General features: G+C 38.4%; 1 protein-coding gene across 2 annotated transcripts; it reads left to right on the top strand.

The window, feature by feature from the left end:
• The first annotated feature begins 1,670 nt into the window (after positions 1-1,670).
• Kr-h2 (Krueppel homolog 2) lies at positions 1,671-15,143 on the top strand. 2 transcript variants are annotated; one of them, XM_045748642.2, is made up of 5 exons: positions 1,671-1,782; positions 4,440-4,627; positions 7,353-7,602; positions 8,339-8,472; positions 12,612-15,143. In XM_045748642.2, the coding sequence occupies exons 2-5, from the start codon at positions 4,458-4,460 to the stop codon at positions 12,829-12,831; spliced, it is 774 nt and encodes a 257-aa protein (XP_045604598.1). In that variant the 5' UTR covers positions 1,671-1,782; positions 4,440-4,457; the 3' UTR covers positions 12,832-15,143. The 2 variants fall into 2 exon arrangements, with proteins under 2 accessions (XP_045604598.1, XP_069181737.1); XM_069325636.1 differs by lacking the exon at positions 1,671-1,782 and adding an exon at positions 2,000-2,152.
• Positions 15,144-19,061: the final 3,918 nt, after the last annotated feature.

Here is a 19,061-nt window from a genome sequence, read left to right as displayed (position 1 = left end):
ACCCCCCCCCTCCTTCTACACTCCCCAAGTATATAATATAGACAGCACAAAATATTCTCATTTACCTATCTTGAGGTTACCTTTCCATGATTTCAGGGTTCAACGGCCCCGCGGCCCGACCAGGCCTCCTCCCATAAGAGTGATGCAGTAATTGCCCACAGTAACAGGTTGGGCAACATTGTGTTTCATGCGGCAGGTCTATAGATATTGACTATCGGTACCAAATCCTGATAAGCACTACAGGTCAGCTATTATAAACTTCATAGATCCGCCGGCATGAGGTAAAGGCCATCTTTCCTATAGTTAAGATTAGCCCCATATAAATCTGTTAATAGGGAATTTTGTGATAATGAAGAGCGAAATAATAATCATGAGGATAATTGAGGTAGAGGGAGGAGAAAATACACTATACAATATCCGGAGCGATCACGTAAGAGATTAATTTTGATTTTGCAAAGTCATTGTGACCGGCAAATTATGAGATAGACAAAATTAACGGATTTTAACTTTAGATTTGTTAATCATTGAAAACATTTTCAGTTATTGGTCAGTGAAAACTTAGCAAGATGATATAGGCTACATACATGTAAAAACAGTATTCACAAATATTAAATCAACTGCACAATATAATAACAATGATAGCTGCCTATTAGTTAAATTATTTTGTATGCAATAATTATGTAGGGTACATACTGCTTACGATCGCGTCAGTCACGTGGTAATACTGTAGACCTAAATTAGCCTCGAGGCTGTTCTGTAATATATATATATATATATATATATATATATATATATATATATATATATATATATATATATATATATAGTCGCCGTTTTTATAATTAATTCTCGTGCTCGGATCCGTATATGTTTGATTTATTTTATCTTCAGTTACGTAATATATATGTGCCGGAACACAGATTATATATATATATATATATATATATATATATATATATATATATATATATATATATATATATATATATAAATAATATATATATAATATATATATTTATTTATTTTGAAGAAACTAAGCTATTTATTAATTACCGCAATACTAGTAATTATTAATAATAATTTAATAATTTACCGAGTCGGGGGACAGGCAGCCAGGGTGCATTCATACACAGTATACATATCGAGGTTCCCCTCCAAGGTTGAATTACTGACCCCGCCCAGGATGTATGCCCACAAGCTGAATAATTCCTGAGAACCTACTCACGGCTAGGTAAACAGAGGCATTAGGTGAAAGGAAATGTACCCAACCATTTCTGTCCCGCCTAGGATTCGAACCCGGAATTCTTGATTGTGCTTCGAGAACGAACCTAGTACCGGGACATAATAAGATTTGTACATTTACATAATGGCACCTAAAAGATGTCTTGAGCATTAATCCGGATGCGTTTATTAAGCTAAAAGCAGTGAATGATAGCTCAATAACTATTTATGTCCATTTATGAATAATAAATGTGTTAACAAGAAAACGTATATACCAATGTGCACCGTACAGGTAGTGTTAGTTATATCCCACTTACATATTAGAGTAAAAAGCTATACTAATATTATTATAGAAACTGCGTAATGCATTTAAAATATTATTGTATTAATTTTATATCATTATCTGTAAGTAAATCGATGCTATAAATGGTGAAGTTATTGAGTAATTAAGGAGAAATTCTCGTGTAGTCGACCTGGAAGTATGCGGAGCCAGACACATCCTGACAACAGACAGCCAGTCGTCCATCATCACATTTCCTCTACTTTCCTGACCGCTATCTGGTAAGTCCTGACTAAAGTATACCTCCAATATACCTCAAGATATACTCGTGCCCTTGGGGGAGTATGAAGGAGGCTGTGAATGCCGATAACGGCAGGATTTCAGGTGGTTGGTGGTAGAGGAGGGTTTGTTGGGCCATGTCATCAGCTCTCCTGTTGAGATTAATATAATGACGCAGCTGGTCTGGCTGTGACTCTTAGTGGCACTCTCCGCCTCGATGGGCACTCTCAATCTCTCTTCTAGCCTCGTGCCCGTGTTCTCCTGGGGGCACGCGGTGTGTCTGGTTGGGTACCATAACCTGGCCCAAAGTTGGTACACGTCAGCGTCGTCAGTGACTTCTCTTCACATCGTACCCAAATCGGATTTTAAAACGTAACTAACCTATCTTACCTAACGTAATCCAACCCAACTGAACCCCGTACAATCTAACCCGGTCTAATTCAACAAAATCCATCCCAGCCTTACCCAATCTAATGTAACACCACCCTAAGCTAACACAGCCTATTCTAACAATATAAAGAATTTTTACAGTTAGAAATGGTGCATTGTCTAATTGCCTGTGTATGATCTAACCTAACCCTGTGACATAATGCTTGGTAAAGATGTTTAGTCACTTTGTGTATTTCACCAGAAAAAATTAATGTTGTGTTACATTTGCTTTATCTTGTATCGGAATAGTGCATTGCCCGCCGGTGGAGGCAGAGACAAATGGGCAAAATGTTTCTTTCACCTTGATGCACCTGTTACCTAGCAGTAAAAAGGTACCTGGGAGTTGGACAGCTGCTATGGGCTGCTTCCTGGGGGTGTGTAACAAAAAGGAGGCCTGGTCGAGGACCGGGCCTCGGGGACGCTAAGCCCCGAAATCGTCTCAAGATAACCTCAAGATGATGCCCCGTGGGTTGGTGCTCAGTGTATCGACAATCTTTAGATAAGAAGTCCCACAGTCTCTCGTTTCAGCTGCACTATATACATTATGTAATAGTAAGCTAGACTGGGTTTGGTTACATATGGTTTTCTTTGCTGTGTTTTGGATTTAAAGTCTTGGTAAATAATTGTATTAAATTTTTGTTTATTTTTTTATTCCTTATTGTAGTGATAGTCTAATATTGTGTATCACATTTTTGGCATTGGTGTTCATTTTGAGGCTGCACTGTTTTAACTCCTGCTTGGGTAAAAGTTGACTGACCTGCCAGTTTATTTGTCTTTGGCTCAAAGCTAAGGCTCTTGTGTTAAGGTTGGCTCTTTTGTGTTTGGCACAGTTTTATCATAATGTAACCCGAGTTTAATGTAGTCATTCCTAATGTAACTTCCTCGGACATCTACAGTTGGCGTGAAGAAGTGTGCTTGAAATAGGAAGATTTGTGATTCCTTATGGCTTATCTAGTAACTAATGGAAGTTGACACAGCCTTGGAAAAATATCATTTATGCATTAATAAAATATGCAAGCTACAACACAATATTATATTGTATTATTGTTAATAGACCAGCCTTAACTGATAATTTAACTCGCTACAAATTTTTTTCATAGGTATTTCTTTCATAATAACATGTTTGTAAAAGAAGTACTGTACAGTACAGTATTTGGTGCTGAAGATGATCTCGACTTTATGTAGTGGTTAATGTTCAGTTCATTATGTGGCAAGCGTATTGTCAATGGCTAGGTTTGCCATATCAAGATATAGTACTGCAGTTAACCTAACCAAGTCTTAACTTCGTGCAATGCAATTTTTGTAGGGAAGTTATTTATCATAATATAGCACCTACGTACATATTGTGAATGCAGCACATGTAAATATGGCTTTGCATTACGTTTAGTTCACAGTGAATTTGGCCTAGTGTCATATTCACAGGGTAGTCCTGGAAATAACATGACAAAATGTTATATTCAGAGGCTGTGTGCCCAAATAAGGTAGTGTTCCATGACATACCTGTATTAGAAAGTGGATCGTATGGGAAAACTTGGCACTTTTTTTGAGTAGCAACTTAAGAATTGTTTGAATTACTTACTTAGACTAACCCGAGGGTTGTGGCTGTGTTGAATACAAGCCTATGAGGCATGGAGGTCTTTGGATGCGTCCCCATGAGCCACTGCACTCATTGGGTACAGTGAAAACTACTGTACAAGTTGCTACCAATTAAATTTATAATTTTAATAATGACAATTTCTACTTTTCTAACTACTAACTAACCTAACTAATATTATACTAGACATAGTGTGTTAGGGTAGGTAAGAATAAGTAATATATTTTTATGGTTTTCAGGACTGGGAATTAAAATATTAAAAGCTGTATTGTACTAAGCGATACTGTTGCACATTATATATATATATACATCGTCAATTTAAAAATCCATTCAAGAGAAAATGGTTAACTTCAATGTATTATAAGGCACACATGAATGCTATGCTGTGTAGTACACAAAAGGTTATAAGTGCTGTATCTACTTGTATTTTATCAGTGAAGGAAAGATTGACTAAGTTTGTCCCACTTTCAACTCTGTCCCAGGTAGTCATGTTCTTTTCTAGGTGAGGTAGACTAGTGTTTTTTGTATAGGTAGGAACCATGCACAGTTCATATGTAATTCATTATTTCTGCATGAGATAAATGATTTAAAATATTGAACAATGAAAAACCACTGTTTGCATTTGACAAATTTCAGTGAAAGAGCATAGCAGCCATGTCAGACGAACAGCAATCTCAGAATGAGCCGCAGGAGGAGAGGCCACGAGTGACAGGTGTCGTAGCCCTGAAGGCTCATGTTATGGAGCACAAGGTGGATACAGCCCTCTGGGCTACAAGAGCCCTCACCCTAATATTCTGCATATCCTACCTTATACCAATATTTGGGTAAGTGTTTATTACATGTTGTCCATTGTGTTTATTGGTGTTGTCCATTTATACATTATTTTTAGTTTTACTTGACTGATTAAGATTTTGAGGCTAGGTAATGATAAAGTTACAAGATTGTATTGAAATTGCAAAGTTTGTTTGTAAAAATAACCTGAGGGTCATAATTAGTAGGAATTTAAAGCCAAAAAATCCATGCATAAATATTTGAAATAAGGCAAATAGGTACTGGATTTATTTCTAAAAGTGTTAGCAATAAAACACTTGTATTATTCTTCAGCTGTATCTTGCATTTGTTAGGCCCCCCATTTTGATTATGCAGTTTAGTTTTGGCCACCATACTACAGAATGAAAATTTATTCAGAAGAATGCATTCAGCAAAGGATGACAAAAGTTAATTCCACAAATTAGAAATATTACATATGAAAAGAGATTGAAAAAGCTTAATTTTCATTCTTTAGAAAGTTAGGGGTGACTTGATTGAAGTGTACAAGTGGGTGAATGAGCATAACAAGGGGGATGTTATTAAGATATTAAATATATCAACACAAAATGGAACACAAGACAATGAATATATATTGGATAAATTTAGATTTAAGAAAGACCTGGGTAAATACTTGTTGGAAACAAGGTTATTGCTTTGTGGAACAGATTAAGGTAAAGTGGATGTGGGATCACTTGATTGCTTCAAGTGTAGGTTAGACATACAGTATATATGAATGAGATTAGGTGCATATAAATTGGAGCTGCCTCGTATGGACCAATACACCTGCAGTTTCCTGAATTCTTACGTTTTTATGTACATAGTTTGTACAAGGGGGTTAAAGACACGTGTACCTCTGGATTACTGCTCATTTCCATAATAGGGTCAGTAAGAAATTAAAATGTATTATGTGCGGAATGTGCAAAAGTATGTAAATTGGGAGGTTTTACGTGCCGTGCAGAAGAAATATATGTGGGATGCTTCGTACAATTAAAGTACCGAGATGAAATCCTATTTTTTTTTACCAAGTAGCAATCGTAAATTTGTTCAGTAGGGTTACTGAAACGTTCCCATATCTAGGATCAATTCTGTATAAATGTTCCCACAACACACACGTAAAATACAGTACTATGGCATCCCCAGAAACCAAAATGCAAAATTAACCTTTTATATATATAAAAAAAGTGCATAATTAAGCATAAATCATCCAGTGGGATACATGCGTGGTGGTGCTTGCACAATTTTTTTTTTTTTCAATTTGCCACCTTTTTTTTTGAGGGGGGGGGGGGGGGGGAGTTCCAGGTTTATATCAATGTCCACCAATAGGCTCGATGCAGTACTGTGCTTTCTACCAAGATTAAAAGTTGGTATCAAATTTACTTGTAGGTCGGCAAAGTTGTAAATTAATATTACTCGTCATTTCTACTTTCGTTCAACCTTTTATGATAAAATTTTAGCACAGTAAGCTAATTACAAATGTTGAGTAGCAAATATAATATCTGCCACAAGAATGTATATATTTATGGGTATAAATGTTTCATGTTGAAGCAACCTTGTATGCAGAGCTAATGTATGTAATCATTCCAGTAGTACGTAGTGTGATGATTTAGTTGAATTTTTTTTTTTACATATTTACATATTTTAGTTTAAATTTGAGGCTTCTCTGTTATTTACATCTTTTAGCAGTGTTTTTAAGTTTATATATTTTCTAAAAAATTGGAATGAAGTACAGTACATGTAGTGGGGTTGCTTTATCATTTGATAAATGTTTCATGTTGAAGCAACCTTGTATGCAGAGCTAATGTATGTAATCATTCCAGTAGTACGTAGTGTGATGATTTAGTTGAATTTTTTTTTTTACATATTTACATATTTTAGTTTAAATTTGAGGCTTCTCTGTTATTTACATCTTTTAGCAGTGTTTTTAAGTTTATATATTTTCTAAAAAATTGGAATGAAGTACAGTACATGTAGTGGGGTTGCTTTATCATTTGATTTACATGCTAAATATCCCTATACATGACTCATTCAGGCTTTTAAGATGCCATTGTATTGTTAAATGTACCATGTCATATTCAAGTACTGTATCTCACAGTGCTACCCTTGTTAGCACTGCTGTAAATGTTGGCAGTGGTAAGATAAATGTTAATTGTCATTTTACTTAAGACCCTACTAGGTGAATTAGCTTGTATACACAACTACAAATGTCATAGTAGTTTCTCATAACATTTCAGAGTGGTATGGAAGCTCACTATACAATTGAAGTGTCATCTATGTTACTGGTAAATCTGGTCTTGGTAGATTGCTTGTGTCTGGCCTTATTATTGTCCTGCAAGAGCTCGGCAACAAGTCTGTATATCTTGCCTATGGGAGAGGTAGGTTCTGCGGTGGGACGTGTGACTTGACATTATAGAATTAACCTGTTACCAGTGCTTCTAAAGTTGGATTTTGGCTCTCTCTGGTGCATTTGTTTGGCGTGTTTAGCTTAGGCTGCTGTTTTATTTAGGAAACTAAAGGTAGAAATTTATTGCAATGTAGTATATTATTTTCTAGATTGTTAAGCAGTGCATGACATGTTATCTTGGTGTTGAGATTTAGTGTGGAACAATTTTGTGATGTATCTGTTAAATCTCACAAGGCTTTGTGAAAAGATAGGCGACATTAAACAGTTTGTGAAATGTGTTACACTGTCGAGTGTTTCAGTGAATAAGGATGAATCTTAATTCTGTGCTTCTTTTACAGAAACCCTCACAGTAGTTACCAGAAAGTGTTGATGAGCAATGCTGCTACGTCTGCTCTGAGACTTCATCAGCGAATCCCTTCTGTTCAGTTCTCCCGAGAATTTTTGACTCAGCTGCTCATGGAAGATTCTGCTCACTACCTTCTCTATTCAATCATCTTTATGTATACATCTCCAATCACAATGGTCTTGGCTCCAATATTCCTGTTCGCTCTGTTGCACTTTGCCAGTAACTCTCTCTTACTTCTTGATGTAAGTATGATTTCTTTATATGGCAAGTAGTTTTTCAGTTTCTTAGAATGGATTATATACTTCTCATATAATTTTGTTAAGTATATTTTAATAAAGTTTAGAAAAAGTCAGCTAGCAAAAGACATTTTCAACATAATTACAGTTTCTTTAAGTCAGCCAAGCCATTATCTACAGTATTTTTCAATATTTGTTCTTACTGCTGTTAGCAAGCCTAGATTATTACTGGGTAGTTATGACCTTTGAATTTACAGCATTAACAATGCACTAGTTATTTCAGTTAACTTATTTATCATCATCAAAGTTAACGCTGCTTGTAAATGACTTTCTCCTGTTCTACAAATTATAATTAGAATTAAGATTTCTTTCCATTAACCCAACAGTTTGAGCAGCTGTTTGGCAAATTGCATGTTTAGCGACACTTGTTGATCATCCGATGTACTATTCTGTCCCACCGGAATACTTGTAGTTGGCACTGTATAACACCTACTGTGTACCCATTACACACCAGCACACACTGCTGGCTGGTGCTTTACAAGACCTGTTATCTGTTGTTTCTGAACAAGCTACACTGGTCAAATATTGAATGAATTGAGGTGCCAGTTCAGCGTTCGGTGTTTTCTGTGAAAACTTGTTCACAGTTACTGTGCTTTGTAGTTGCTGAAATGTTACTGACAATTATGCTAAGCTTTATTACTATTTCAGTAATTTGTTATAATTAATTATTTTTCTCCTTTAGCTCATAGGCCAAAATAATGCCCTGGGATCACGGTTCCTCATCTCGCTGGTAGAATTTCAGCACAGAAATATTCTTCGAGGAGCTGCATTTGTGGAGATATTTCTGATGCCTCTCTGCACTGTTTTACTTTTTCTGTAAGTACTGAAAAATTATTGTACTACAGTTGACACTAACCAATATGTGAATTTCTTTTGTGTGGATAATTATATAATTGTAATTGCAGAATGAAACCCAAGATTTTGGTGTTAAGTCTTCCTTATAATCTTTATAACCCTTCCTTATAATCTTTATAACCCTTCCTTATAATCTTTATAACCCTTCCTTATAATCTTTATAACCCTTCCTTATAATCTTTATAACCCTTCCTTATAATCTTCATAACCCTTCCTTATAATCTTCATAACCCTTCCTTATAATCTTTATAACCCTTCCTTATAATCTTTATAACCCTTCCTTATAATCTTTATAACCCTTCCTTATAATCTTTATAACCCTTCCTTATAATCTTTATAACCCTTCCTTATAATCTTTATAATCTTCCTTATAATCTTTTTCAGTTATTGCTGTTCAAACAAAATTCTCCTTATCAATTCCTTTTATAATTTTGTTCCAAATGATCATATAACCCCTTTTTCATTGGTCTGACAATTTTAGCATATAGTGGTTGACATTATTTGCACATAATGTATTTATTTATACAGAGATTTTGCCAAATAAGAAAAAACATATTGTGTTTGCAAAAAGAAAAAATTCGCATTTTCTCGTTCCCGTGACGCAGTCTGCATCCAAAATTTTTCTCACTGATGTACGCCGGTAATGCAAGTTGTGTTCCAAAATAAAATATTTTTTAAATTTCTAATTTCTATCCGATCATTTGGTACTGGTTTTAAAATGAGTGCCTTTAGATTGCGCGCAATTTGATACCATAATGAACGACGTAGCACGACAATTCAGGTCAGAACGCAGGAAAGATTATGAATACTTTTGTGGTGATGAGCGTCAAAAAATAAATTATTTGTTTAAATTCCATTTATTGTTTGATCATTATGGGACTAGTTTTAAAATGTACGCCTTTAGATTGTTTACAATTTGATATAAAAATGAACAACGTAACACAAAAATATGTTATCAAACTGAAAAAGAGTATGCACATTAGGTTGCGGGTGTGCCAATTGGAGCTCGCTCCTGGGTAACGCTTGGCTGACCTTCGGCTTTGCTGTGGGGGGGGTGTCTCGCTGGGCATTTGAACCTTATATGCATATACCCTCCTGTAGGAAATTTTATTGTGAACACATTGATACCAAAAGGAACAATGTAGCACAAGAATTGAGGTGAGAAAACTGAAAAAAAGGGAGTATACACAGTTTACTGCTCTTGCGCTCACGGGTAATGACTCTGTCGATTTATGGGTTTGGTGTGGTTGGCACACCGGGCTTTTGGACCTTACATGCATATATCCCTGTAGGGAATTCTATTGCGAACACTATGATACCAAAATTAATGACATAACACTAAAATTGAGGTGAGAAAACTGAAAAAAAAGAGTATACACATTTTAGTCTGGACACGCACTGACTAGAAATGAGGTAGGCTGGGGCGCGTGCACCGGGGACACGTAAGTGTTAATGGGTAGAATGTCAGCATATTCATAAATTTGTGAATGTGCCAGTGACTTTCTCCTACCCAAGAGGCCTAGTTATATCAAACAAGTCCTGCTAGCAGCTAGAGGGACAAGCCGAGGTGGGTCTTGTGTGTACTCTGGCTGCACGTATACCCCAAGGGACAACCCAAGGTGGCTTTCGTGTGTACTCAACCTACACGTATATCCCAAGGGATGACCCAAGGTGGCTTTTGTGTGCACTCGGCCTGCACGTATACCCCAAGGGACAACTCGAGGTGGCTCTCGTGTGTACTCAGGCTGCACGCATACCCCAAGGGACAACCTGAGGTGGCTCTCATGTGTATTCGGCCTGCATGTATACACATATACCCCAAGGGATACTCTCTCATTGTCCCTATCTGTTGTTTTGAGTTTTGTATGAGCATTCATCTGTGATTACCCTTAATATCCCTAGATTTATCAATAAAAATTTACATCATTTTCCTAATACAGTGATCCCCTCCGTTTACAAATGTAATTCATTCCCAGAGACGGTTTCTAACCCGAAACAAATTTTCCTGTAAGAAATACATGTAAATTAATCCATTCCACACTCCCAAAAATATTAACTTTCTAAATACTTTACATACATAATTATCACAAACATTTAGTACTACAGTATGTACAAGTTATAGCTTCCCTTTATTGATGACTTGTTGGTGTATGAAAGATGGTGGGGGGGGAGGAGAGGTGTTAGTGTTTGGAAGGGAAGTCCCTGTCCATTATAAAATCGGGCAGTGATGACTTCTGCTCGCAGTTACAGCTCTGCTCCTGTGCCAGGCAAGTCCACTACAGGCTCACCATAGCCTGTGCTACTTGGAACTTTTAGTTCCTAGTAGCTGAATCTTAAACAACAACAAACGACGACTTTCTGGGGCACACACACTCTCCTACATTTTGCCTGCATACCACTAGGACCTGGTTGTGGCTCACTGCTTGTTTTTCTCACTAAGAATGTTTACATAGACTTGTTTTTCCATATGTTTTAACATTTGTCTGTAGTGAGGGATCACAGTGTCATTGAAATGGTTAGGGCAACGGCATACTGCAGCTTGATTTGTGTAAGTCGTTTCAACAAAACTTTGCATTTCTTCCCATGCTACACACAACTTAAGCGCACACCATCTTCATGTTTATGAATGATTTCTTGTTTTTCCTCTATGGTCATCCTCACATGTGTTTTCTTAGGTTGAACCTTACCACTGACATTCTTGGGACCCATGGCTTATATATAGTAATTACTTTTATTTTCAAAACCCAAAGAAGCCAAAAAGCAATGACATTCTTTACAAAGAATTCATGCGCGATCATCACTAAGCGGGAGGCACTGGTAAATTGAAGCGTGAGTGACCGTGCCACCAGGAACCACACGCTAGGTCACACATACGTATCAACAAACTTCATTACCTGAGGCTAAGCTCGTAAGCCGATTCACATGTTACGAAGAAATTGGGCTCGTAACCCGAAAAGTTTGTAAATAGGGGCATTCGTAAGCCGAGATGTCACTGTAGATTGTTTCCAAGTTCAGTAAATCAGTTTGTTTTTTGTGTTTCTGCCTTTCACTGTATATTTGTATGAATTAGACATGTACAACACTGGGTGATGGGTCGCTCGCAGATCCAGACCTAAAATTCACTCGATTTAAACGTATATTCACATACGCACGCGCACACCCCTGCTGATTGACAGTTGAGAGGTGGGACCAAAGGGCCAGAGCTCAATCCCCGCAAGCACAACTAGGTGAGTACACTCACTCACTTTTCCATCCTTTCCCTTCATTTTCCTTCCCTTTCCTTCCTTTCTTTTGATGTCCTTACTTTCTTTTGATGTATTGCTGTACATCAAAAGGTTGCAGGCTACCTGCTAACACTTCCACACACGTGCTTGCCAGACCACATACCAGAGATTCACTGCCACATAAGAACTCCTGACACACATGTCTATCTGCCTATCCACCACCAACCCGTTTTCTCATTTTTGTATAAAATCATTTCCAATATAATGTAGTGACCTGACCACCTTTAGACTTTAGGATATTACCATACTCAAATTACAAGCTTGTCTAATACTGAAACATATTTTAAATGAAAAGTAGGGTGTGTATAAAGTATGATAAGATATTTTATAACTAAGGGCCTAGGTAATTTCAGTCCTGTCTCATCAAATATTGGCAATACCAACAGACCCTCTGTCTTCAAAAGGGACATTTGTAATATCCTCTTTGAAATCTCTGGCTTGGTTGTAGTAATTATAGCAGACATTGAGCAGGCTATTATCAATCTTTGTCAGGTGGCACAGTCAAAGGTTGAACTTTGGGGAGATTGATTCCCAAATTCTTCAACGGTAGACATTTAATTAAATAACAAAAGCTTGATCAGAAAATGTGAAAAGTTGCATTCAGTAGCTATTTCCTGAAATTTGTTATAGATATTTTTATTATATAGTTTTCAAAATGAAATTGAACCTTTATGCTTTTCAGGTGAATGAAACAATAAAAAGACAGTATTTGATGAAACCAAGTTATTACTTTGCTTTTTATTGCTGTGCATGTAGTACATTTAACTATTTTCAGACAAGAAAAGTTTGAATTAACAGTGTATTTTCTATTTTCAGAGGCAGAGTTAGTCTATTAACTCCATTTGTTTACTACCGCTTTTTGACCTTAAGATACTCATCTCGGCGTAACCCTTACACTCGTAATATGTTCCATGAGCTTCGGATGACCTTGGAGTATACTGTCAACAAACCGGGGATCCCAGTGTTTCTACGCAATGCTGTAAATCGTGCTATTGCCTTCATCTCGGGCATGGCTCCTGCAGGTGTTTATCAGTAACTTTGGTTGTAAATATTATTTTTAGGGGTATGTAGATTGCAATTAGAAAATGGAGGGCAAAAAATTTATTTAATTAAAATTGTAATAAACAGAACTTTGCATGATGAGGGAATGGACATTGTAGATCTCTCATTAAAATATTAATTTAAATTTTAATTTTTAATTTAGCATATTTGAGGACCAATTAAATGTTTTATAAAACTTATAATAGTCTGTCAAATGTAATTTTGTTATGTTAACTTTTTACCACTTAAGTATCGCGAAAAACAAATATTTATAAAATATATATATGAATTTTATTTGAAAGTTTTTTAAAGTACAGTTTTATGAGACTACACCAAAGTAATTATTCAGTGTTTGGCAGGGGTTCATTGTTGAAGACTGTAACCAAAATGTCTCCTCTATGGAATGTAATTTGAAATTTCAGAACTAGTAGCCTGAATGTTGTGTCAAGGGGTATTAAATGACACTGGGTAATTTGAAATATACTACATTAACCCCAGAAGGAGTAAAAGTAAGTAGAGATCTGGACACTTACTGAAATGCCCAACCTCCATCAGTAATAGCATTTTAGAATATATAAAGTTAAGAGATATTTAAATGAGGACTTTATAAATGGTGAACTGCAGTGCAGTGGTGGCTTGAAAACAGTGTTCTGCAAAATTAGTAAATGAACATAAAAGTAGTTGCTAAATATGTTTGCCTGGGTCCAGTACTTTCATCCAAACATTGAAGACAATGGGTTTGCTAACATCCTTGACTATTAATGCCAAGCTTTATGAGGAGCACTGTCAGTACACCTTTGGCCTTCTTAAATATGTAACCTACAGAATGTATTTTTGGAATTGTATTGCTTAAATCTCTTAAAACAAAGATAACAATGTTGCCACATCATTAAGAGTATTACAAAATACACGTTATAGTGTTCATATCATTTGTAGATTTCTTCATTAGCCAAGAATGGAGCAGTGTTGACAATTTCATTACAACTTTAGTGACTGGCTGCTGGTCTTTGACACCATGAATTAGTATGTAATAAGGTCTAATTCTTGCAGAACTTGGTAAGAAATGTTGGAATGTAAAGTGATCTTTGTGGATTTTTTTTTTTTATTAACTCTTTGAGGTGTGTGTGTGTGTGTGTGTGTGTATGTGTATATACATACACATTCAAACATATACATGTATTCATTGTGCAGTAGGCCCATAGCACATGCCTCATCTTTCATTTCAAAAGCTTTGTCAGTGAAACGTTCTACCCCAAGTTACATGATTGTATAATTGGGCCAAAATATATATATATACAAATAGGCCCACATGAGGTCGCTTTATATTCATATATTGTATACGAGCTTTCTCAAGTGGGCCCATTCGAGGCAGCTCATATTTATATCAATTTAAATAGGTGATGCCTCAAATAAGCCTATTAGACTATATGAGGGAGCTGTTATTTAAATCAATATAATTAGGAGTTGCCTTGTGTTGGCCCATTCGTGGCAGCTCCTATTTATATAGATAAGAGGAGCTGTCTAGTATGGCCCAAAACCCCTTCTGCATTTTATCAAGTTAAAATGATGATTGGTTGATGTGGTATACTTCATTATTTGATAAAACTATATGAACATCATTGTATAAAATTCCATCATATGCATACCAATCACGATTACTGCATTCTAATAGTAACATTTGTGACCAAATTAACAAGGTAACGTAACCATGAAATGATAGCATGAGTTTTTTAATGTGTAAGAAAAAAAATGGTAATTGCTGGGCTGTGTGTGTGTGTGTGTGTGTAATATATATATATATATATATATATATATATATATATATATATATATATATATATATATATATATAAACTACATCCACATAGCACTATTATATCCACATTAGCATCATACGTGTAAGACCCAGACAATAATAATTTAATTGAACGTATGACGATAGCCACATTACCCCAGGCATCAATGAACGGCAATAACCATCTTAAAGGGTTATTTCAATGATTAAATAAAGGGTTTAATAAATAGTTCATTAAATTAATAAATTAGTTATAATAAAATTAAATGGTTAATTTTTATCTTGTTGGTTTTCATTTTGTGTTATTGCTGGCACAAATTACATGTGATAAACCCATATGTTAAAAACACCTGGTTTTATTTACAAACGGAGGGCTGTCTGTGCATTTATGTGTTGGTCTTTTTATAAAAAAAATATGAATTGTAATGAGAAAAATGTTTACATTAAAGTTTTCACTGTTGAGGGGCTGCAGAGTATTTGCATTCATTAATGTTTAAAAGTAAAAAATGCAAGTATTGTTTTTATTACTCCTCTTATTTTTAAGGTCAATTGACAGTTTAAGCATTTAGTCTTAAAAAGACATTGTACCAATTTTTTTTTTTCCACTGAAGACTTGCATTTGCCATATTTGTTACAATATTGACTAGTGACCCTTAAACCAATGTTTTTATACATATATATATATATATATATATATATATATATATATATATATATATATATATATATATATATATATATATATATATATTAAACCCGATTTGCCTAATAAGCCAAGTTTTTATGAATTAATTGTTTTTCGGCTACCTAACTTAACCTAACTTTTTCGGCTACCTAACCTAACCTATAAAGATAGATTAGGTTAGGTAGGGTTGCTTAGGTTTGGTCATATGGGTAGCTTTATCATTTCATATGAAAAAAATTAGAGAAAATATATATTATATGGGCTGGGCTGCATGCTTGGCTAAATTAATTTTGGGGTTTAACCCCTGAGCCCATTATGTGCCTCTGTAAACCTTTCCACTACCGCCCACAGGATGGGTATAGGGTGCATAATTAATGAACTAAACTAACTCAATGCACCTTGGGGAAACGGCCGCAGCTTTAATGAGCTTGGCCTGAGGACAGATTTGTTAAATTGTATCATGAGATAAAATAGAAGGGGCGCAAAACCCAACCTAGCCTTAATTAAACACAGAAAACTTGAAAAAAATATTAAAATTTGGCTAACCTATACTAATTACTGTATATGAGAGCAGTGAACTCATATGCCATGACTCATGGCGCCTATAAATGTTAGGCCTATAAAAATAATGTGTTTAACAAACTGTAGAGACTTTTGAAATTGGAATAAGTCTATTGAATTATAAATACACTCAAATACACACTTGAGCCGCCCCTACAAAACGACAGAGATCAGAGAAAATGGGACAGGAGTCTGGAGAAGAGAAGCGACCAGTCTTCACAACAACAACAACAACAACCCCCCCTCGGTCGACTGCTAGCGGCCATGGAGTGAGGACGTTTACCGACCCTCCGTGGCTGTTGGAGTTGTTTGCTGTTTTGGTGACCAGGTGGTGTGTGCGTCCCTGCCCTACCAGTTTTGTTGCCTGCCTGGCTGCGTTGACGTGGCAGTTCTGACATGGGGGGCCATCTTCCTCCTGTTCAGCGTGTGAACTCTGTGGGCCTGGAGTTCACTTGTAAGGCTGGTTATCCGACCATCGAGATGGTGATGTGTGACATGCTTCGTGTCCCGGTGGAAGCTGTTTACGGCCCATCGGGTTGTTATTAAGTTCGTGGGGGAGGACGAGTACCGGGACTTCCTCCGTCGGTACGGGGGGCGTACGTTGCCGTTGCCAGACGATGCCGGCTCTGTGGCGATTTCGGACCGCAGTGGTGCCCTGACTTATGTCAGTATCCATGGTGCGCCCCTGGAATTCCCTGATGACCTCCGGCATTACTTCGGGGGGTTTGGTACTGTTGTCAGCGTGCAGGTGAACACGCTCTCCTCGGGGCGGTGTGCTGGGAGGCATACAAACATTCGCATGTTGGGGATGCGCCTGCGGTCGGATATACCTTCTTCTGTCCGGCTTATGGGATACTACGTCCGGGTGTATTAGGCACGGCAGCCTCGTACCTGTTTTCGGTGTGGCCTGTTGGGGCATCAGGCTGCCGGGTGCTCTGAGGCCCCTGCTGCTCCTGTCAACTTGTTCCGCGACAAGGATTTCCCGCCGCTCCCTCTGGAGGCAGTTTCCGGTGATGATGAGGTGGTGCACGTCCCGTTTGCTGCTGCAGCTTCCCCGGCGGCACCTGCCGTTCCTCCGGTTGTTGAGGTACCGTCGGTTGGTCTGCCTGATCCTGTCGCTGTTCCAGCTGCTCCCGTGGGCCTTCCTGGAGCCCCCTGTGTGACGTCGCTGTCTTCTCCCTTGTCTTCTGATGCTGTGCCTGGCCCTGTGTCCGTGACTCGGGTCCCGGATGTGCTTGGTGCTGGGGTGGCTGCGGAACCTCCTGCTGTGTGGGGCCCGGTTCCCCCTGTGGTAGAGGATGCTGCCGTTCTGGCGTCGGTTCCTTCGGCTCGTGGTACCCGTGTTTCTGGGTCACTTACCGGCTCTGACGATATCCGCCCGGTGCCCAAACGTTCCCGGCGTTCGTCTTCTTCCTGGACCGACGTTGGTGACTTCAATAACTGCGGGGCTTCAGGTATTGACAGTGTGGATACGGATGCGTCGATGTCTCTGCGGTTCGTGGTGGCGGAGGTCCATGTGCCTGCCGGTGCTGGTGCCTGTGTCTCGGACGTGCCTTCGGTTCTTTCTCCGCCGGGGGACTCTCCACAGTGGGGGGTGGTGGCTTCCGCTGCCAGGGATGGTGTGGACTCTGGTGCTGGGCATGGCCTGGTGGTGACGTTACGGAAGGATGCGCGCCGTCCGGGTTCCCTGCTGTCGTCTGGTGGTGTGCCTGGGGCCACGGGTACCCCTGTGGTGCGGGTGCGCGTTGGGCCTGGGGGACGTGTTGCCAGCGTCTGTGATGCCGCCGGGTCACTGGTTGAAGATTGCCGAGTTACTGCTGTCTGACGGACCGGAGTGCTTTCATGGTGGGCAAGTTCCCTTTCTGTGGGGGCGAGTAGCTACTTCTCGCCTCCTGAGTACTACCATCTGGGTCCCCAGTTTGCAGGTGTTTGTTGCTCCGGTTCCGGATGTTATGGCGTCCCCGGTGGATGGACGGGACCCTTTGCAATGGGTGTTCTGGGAGGCGTTTAATGTGCGGTTCCCACGGGCCAAGTTCGCGGGCAAGTATGTGCTCTGATTTCCTGTGTATTTGCTCTGTGACATGCTGTGTGCCCTTCTGGCTGTTTGTTTGCCCTGTTCTATTATGTGCTTCTGCCTCTCCCTTTGTGCGTTGCTTTGCCGTGTGGCATATTAGTTTCTAGTGCTTGGCGTCACTCGTTTCGCGTTTTGGCTTGACATTTCGCCTTTCCTGGCTTTGCGATTCACCCTTCACGGGTACGCCGGGGCGCATCCGATCCCACGATCGTCGTCGCCCCTAACTCAACAACAACAACAACCCCCCCTCCCCCAACAGTCCCTTAAGGCCCATTGACCCGAAAATCCGAAGAAAAATGGAATATTTACGAAAAATTACGAAAAATACTACAACGTTCTGGCAACACTGGTGCAAACCGTTTTATGTTATCTTGAAAAATTACGTAGAGTTAAATTTCCCGCTGCAACTTTCCCGAATCCGGTCCTCGCGGCCTGGGTGCGCTGCGGGGTATTGTCTTACATTGTAGAAGTCTAATATTTCGTAATAGCGTTGAAAATAACATGTTATGCATAAAACGAATATAAACTCACTCATTGGCAACAGTCTCGTGTGAGGGAGAGGGTGGGGTTCGTGGCTTAGCAGTCAGTTACTGTGTGTGTCCCTCAGCTAGTGGATGTATCGTTGACGCGCTCTCACAATATCTCCCAGAACTCATGCTATTTTTGCTGCAATATGACGTACCAAACGAACAAGAGAAAAGCATTGAAAGCTAGATGCATGCGAGCTCTCCATAGAAGGTACGAGCTGGCCGCAATGCGTAAATCACGCATTGTGACCGTAAATCACGCATTGTGACGAGTCGCCGCCGCGAGTATGAGTAACTTGTCGCGGTGCGCTACCCCACTCCAACTTTTACAACTAGATCTGCCTTCACAGCCTTTATTTATTATTCAATTTACATGAAACTTTGCACATTATATGTAGAGTTTATGCCTCTAAAAACACATCTAGTTTTTATTATCTACGTAGATTTATTGATTTTATAAATAATGATAAACTTCATTTTGTTGCATACGTTTTTGGGAAACTTTAAAAATCTGTATTATTGCACTAAATACATCTGGGATAAAAATCCTTGGTTCAAATCTTTATTATATAGTAAGGTCATA

The sequence above is a fragment of the Procambarus clarkii genome, chromosome 2 (genome assembly GCF_040958095.1).
Source record: "Procambarus clarkii isolate CNS0578487 chromosome 2, FALCON_Pclarkii_2.0, whole genome shotgun sequence".
NCBI classification, from domain to species: Eukaryota; Metazoa; Arthropoda; class Malacostraca; order Decapoda; family Cambaridae; genus Procambarus; species Procambarus clarkii.
Note: the sequence above shows the minus strand (reverse complement) of the source record. Positions and strands in the feature narration are given on the sequence as shown.

Coding starts and splice junctions, on each gene's coding strand:
- Kr-h2 (XM_045748642.2), top strand. CDS start 4,458: ATGTCAGACGAACAGCAATCTCAGAATGAGCCGCAGGAGGAGAGGCCA. Junction 4,628..7,352: donor TACCTTATACCAATATTTGG/GTAAGTGTTTAT, acceptor CTTCTTTTACAG/AAACCCTCACAGTAGTTACC. Junction 7,603..8,338: donor ACTCTCTCTTACTTCTTGAT/GTAAGTATGATT, acceptor TTTCTCCTTTAG/CTCATAGGCCAAAATAATGC.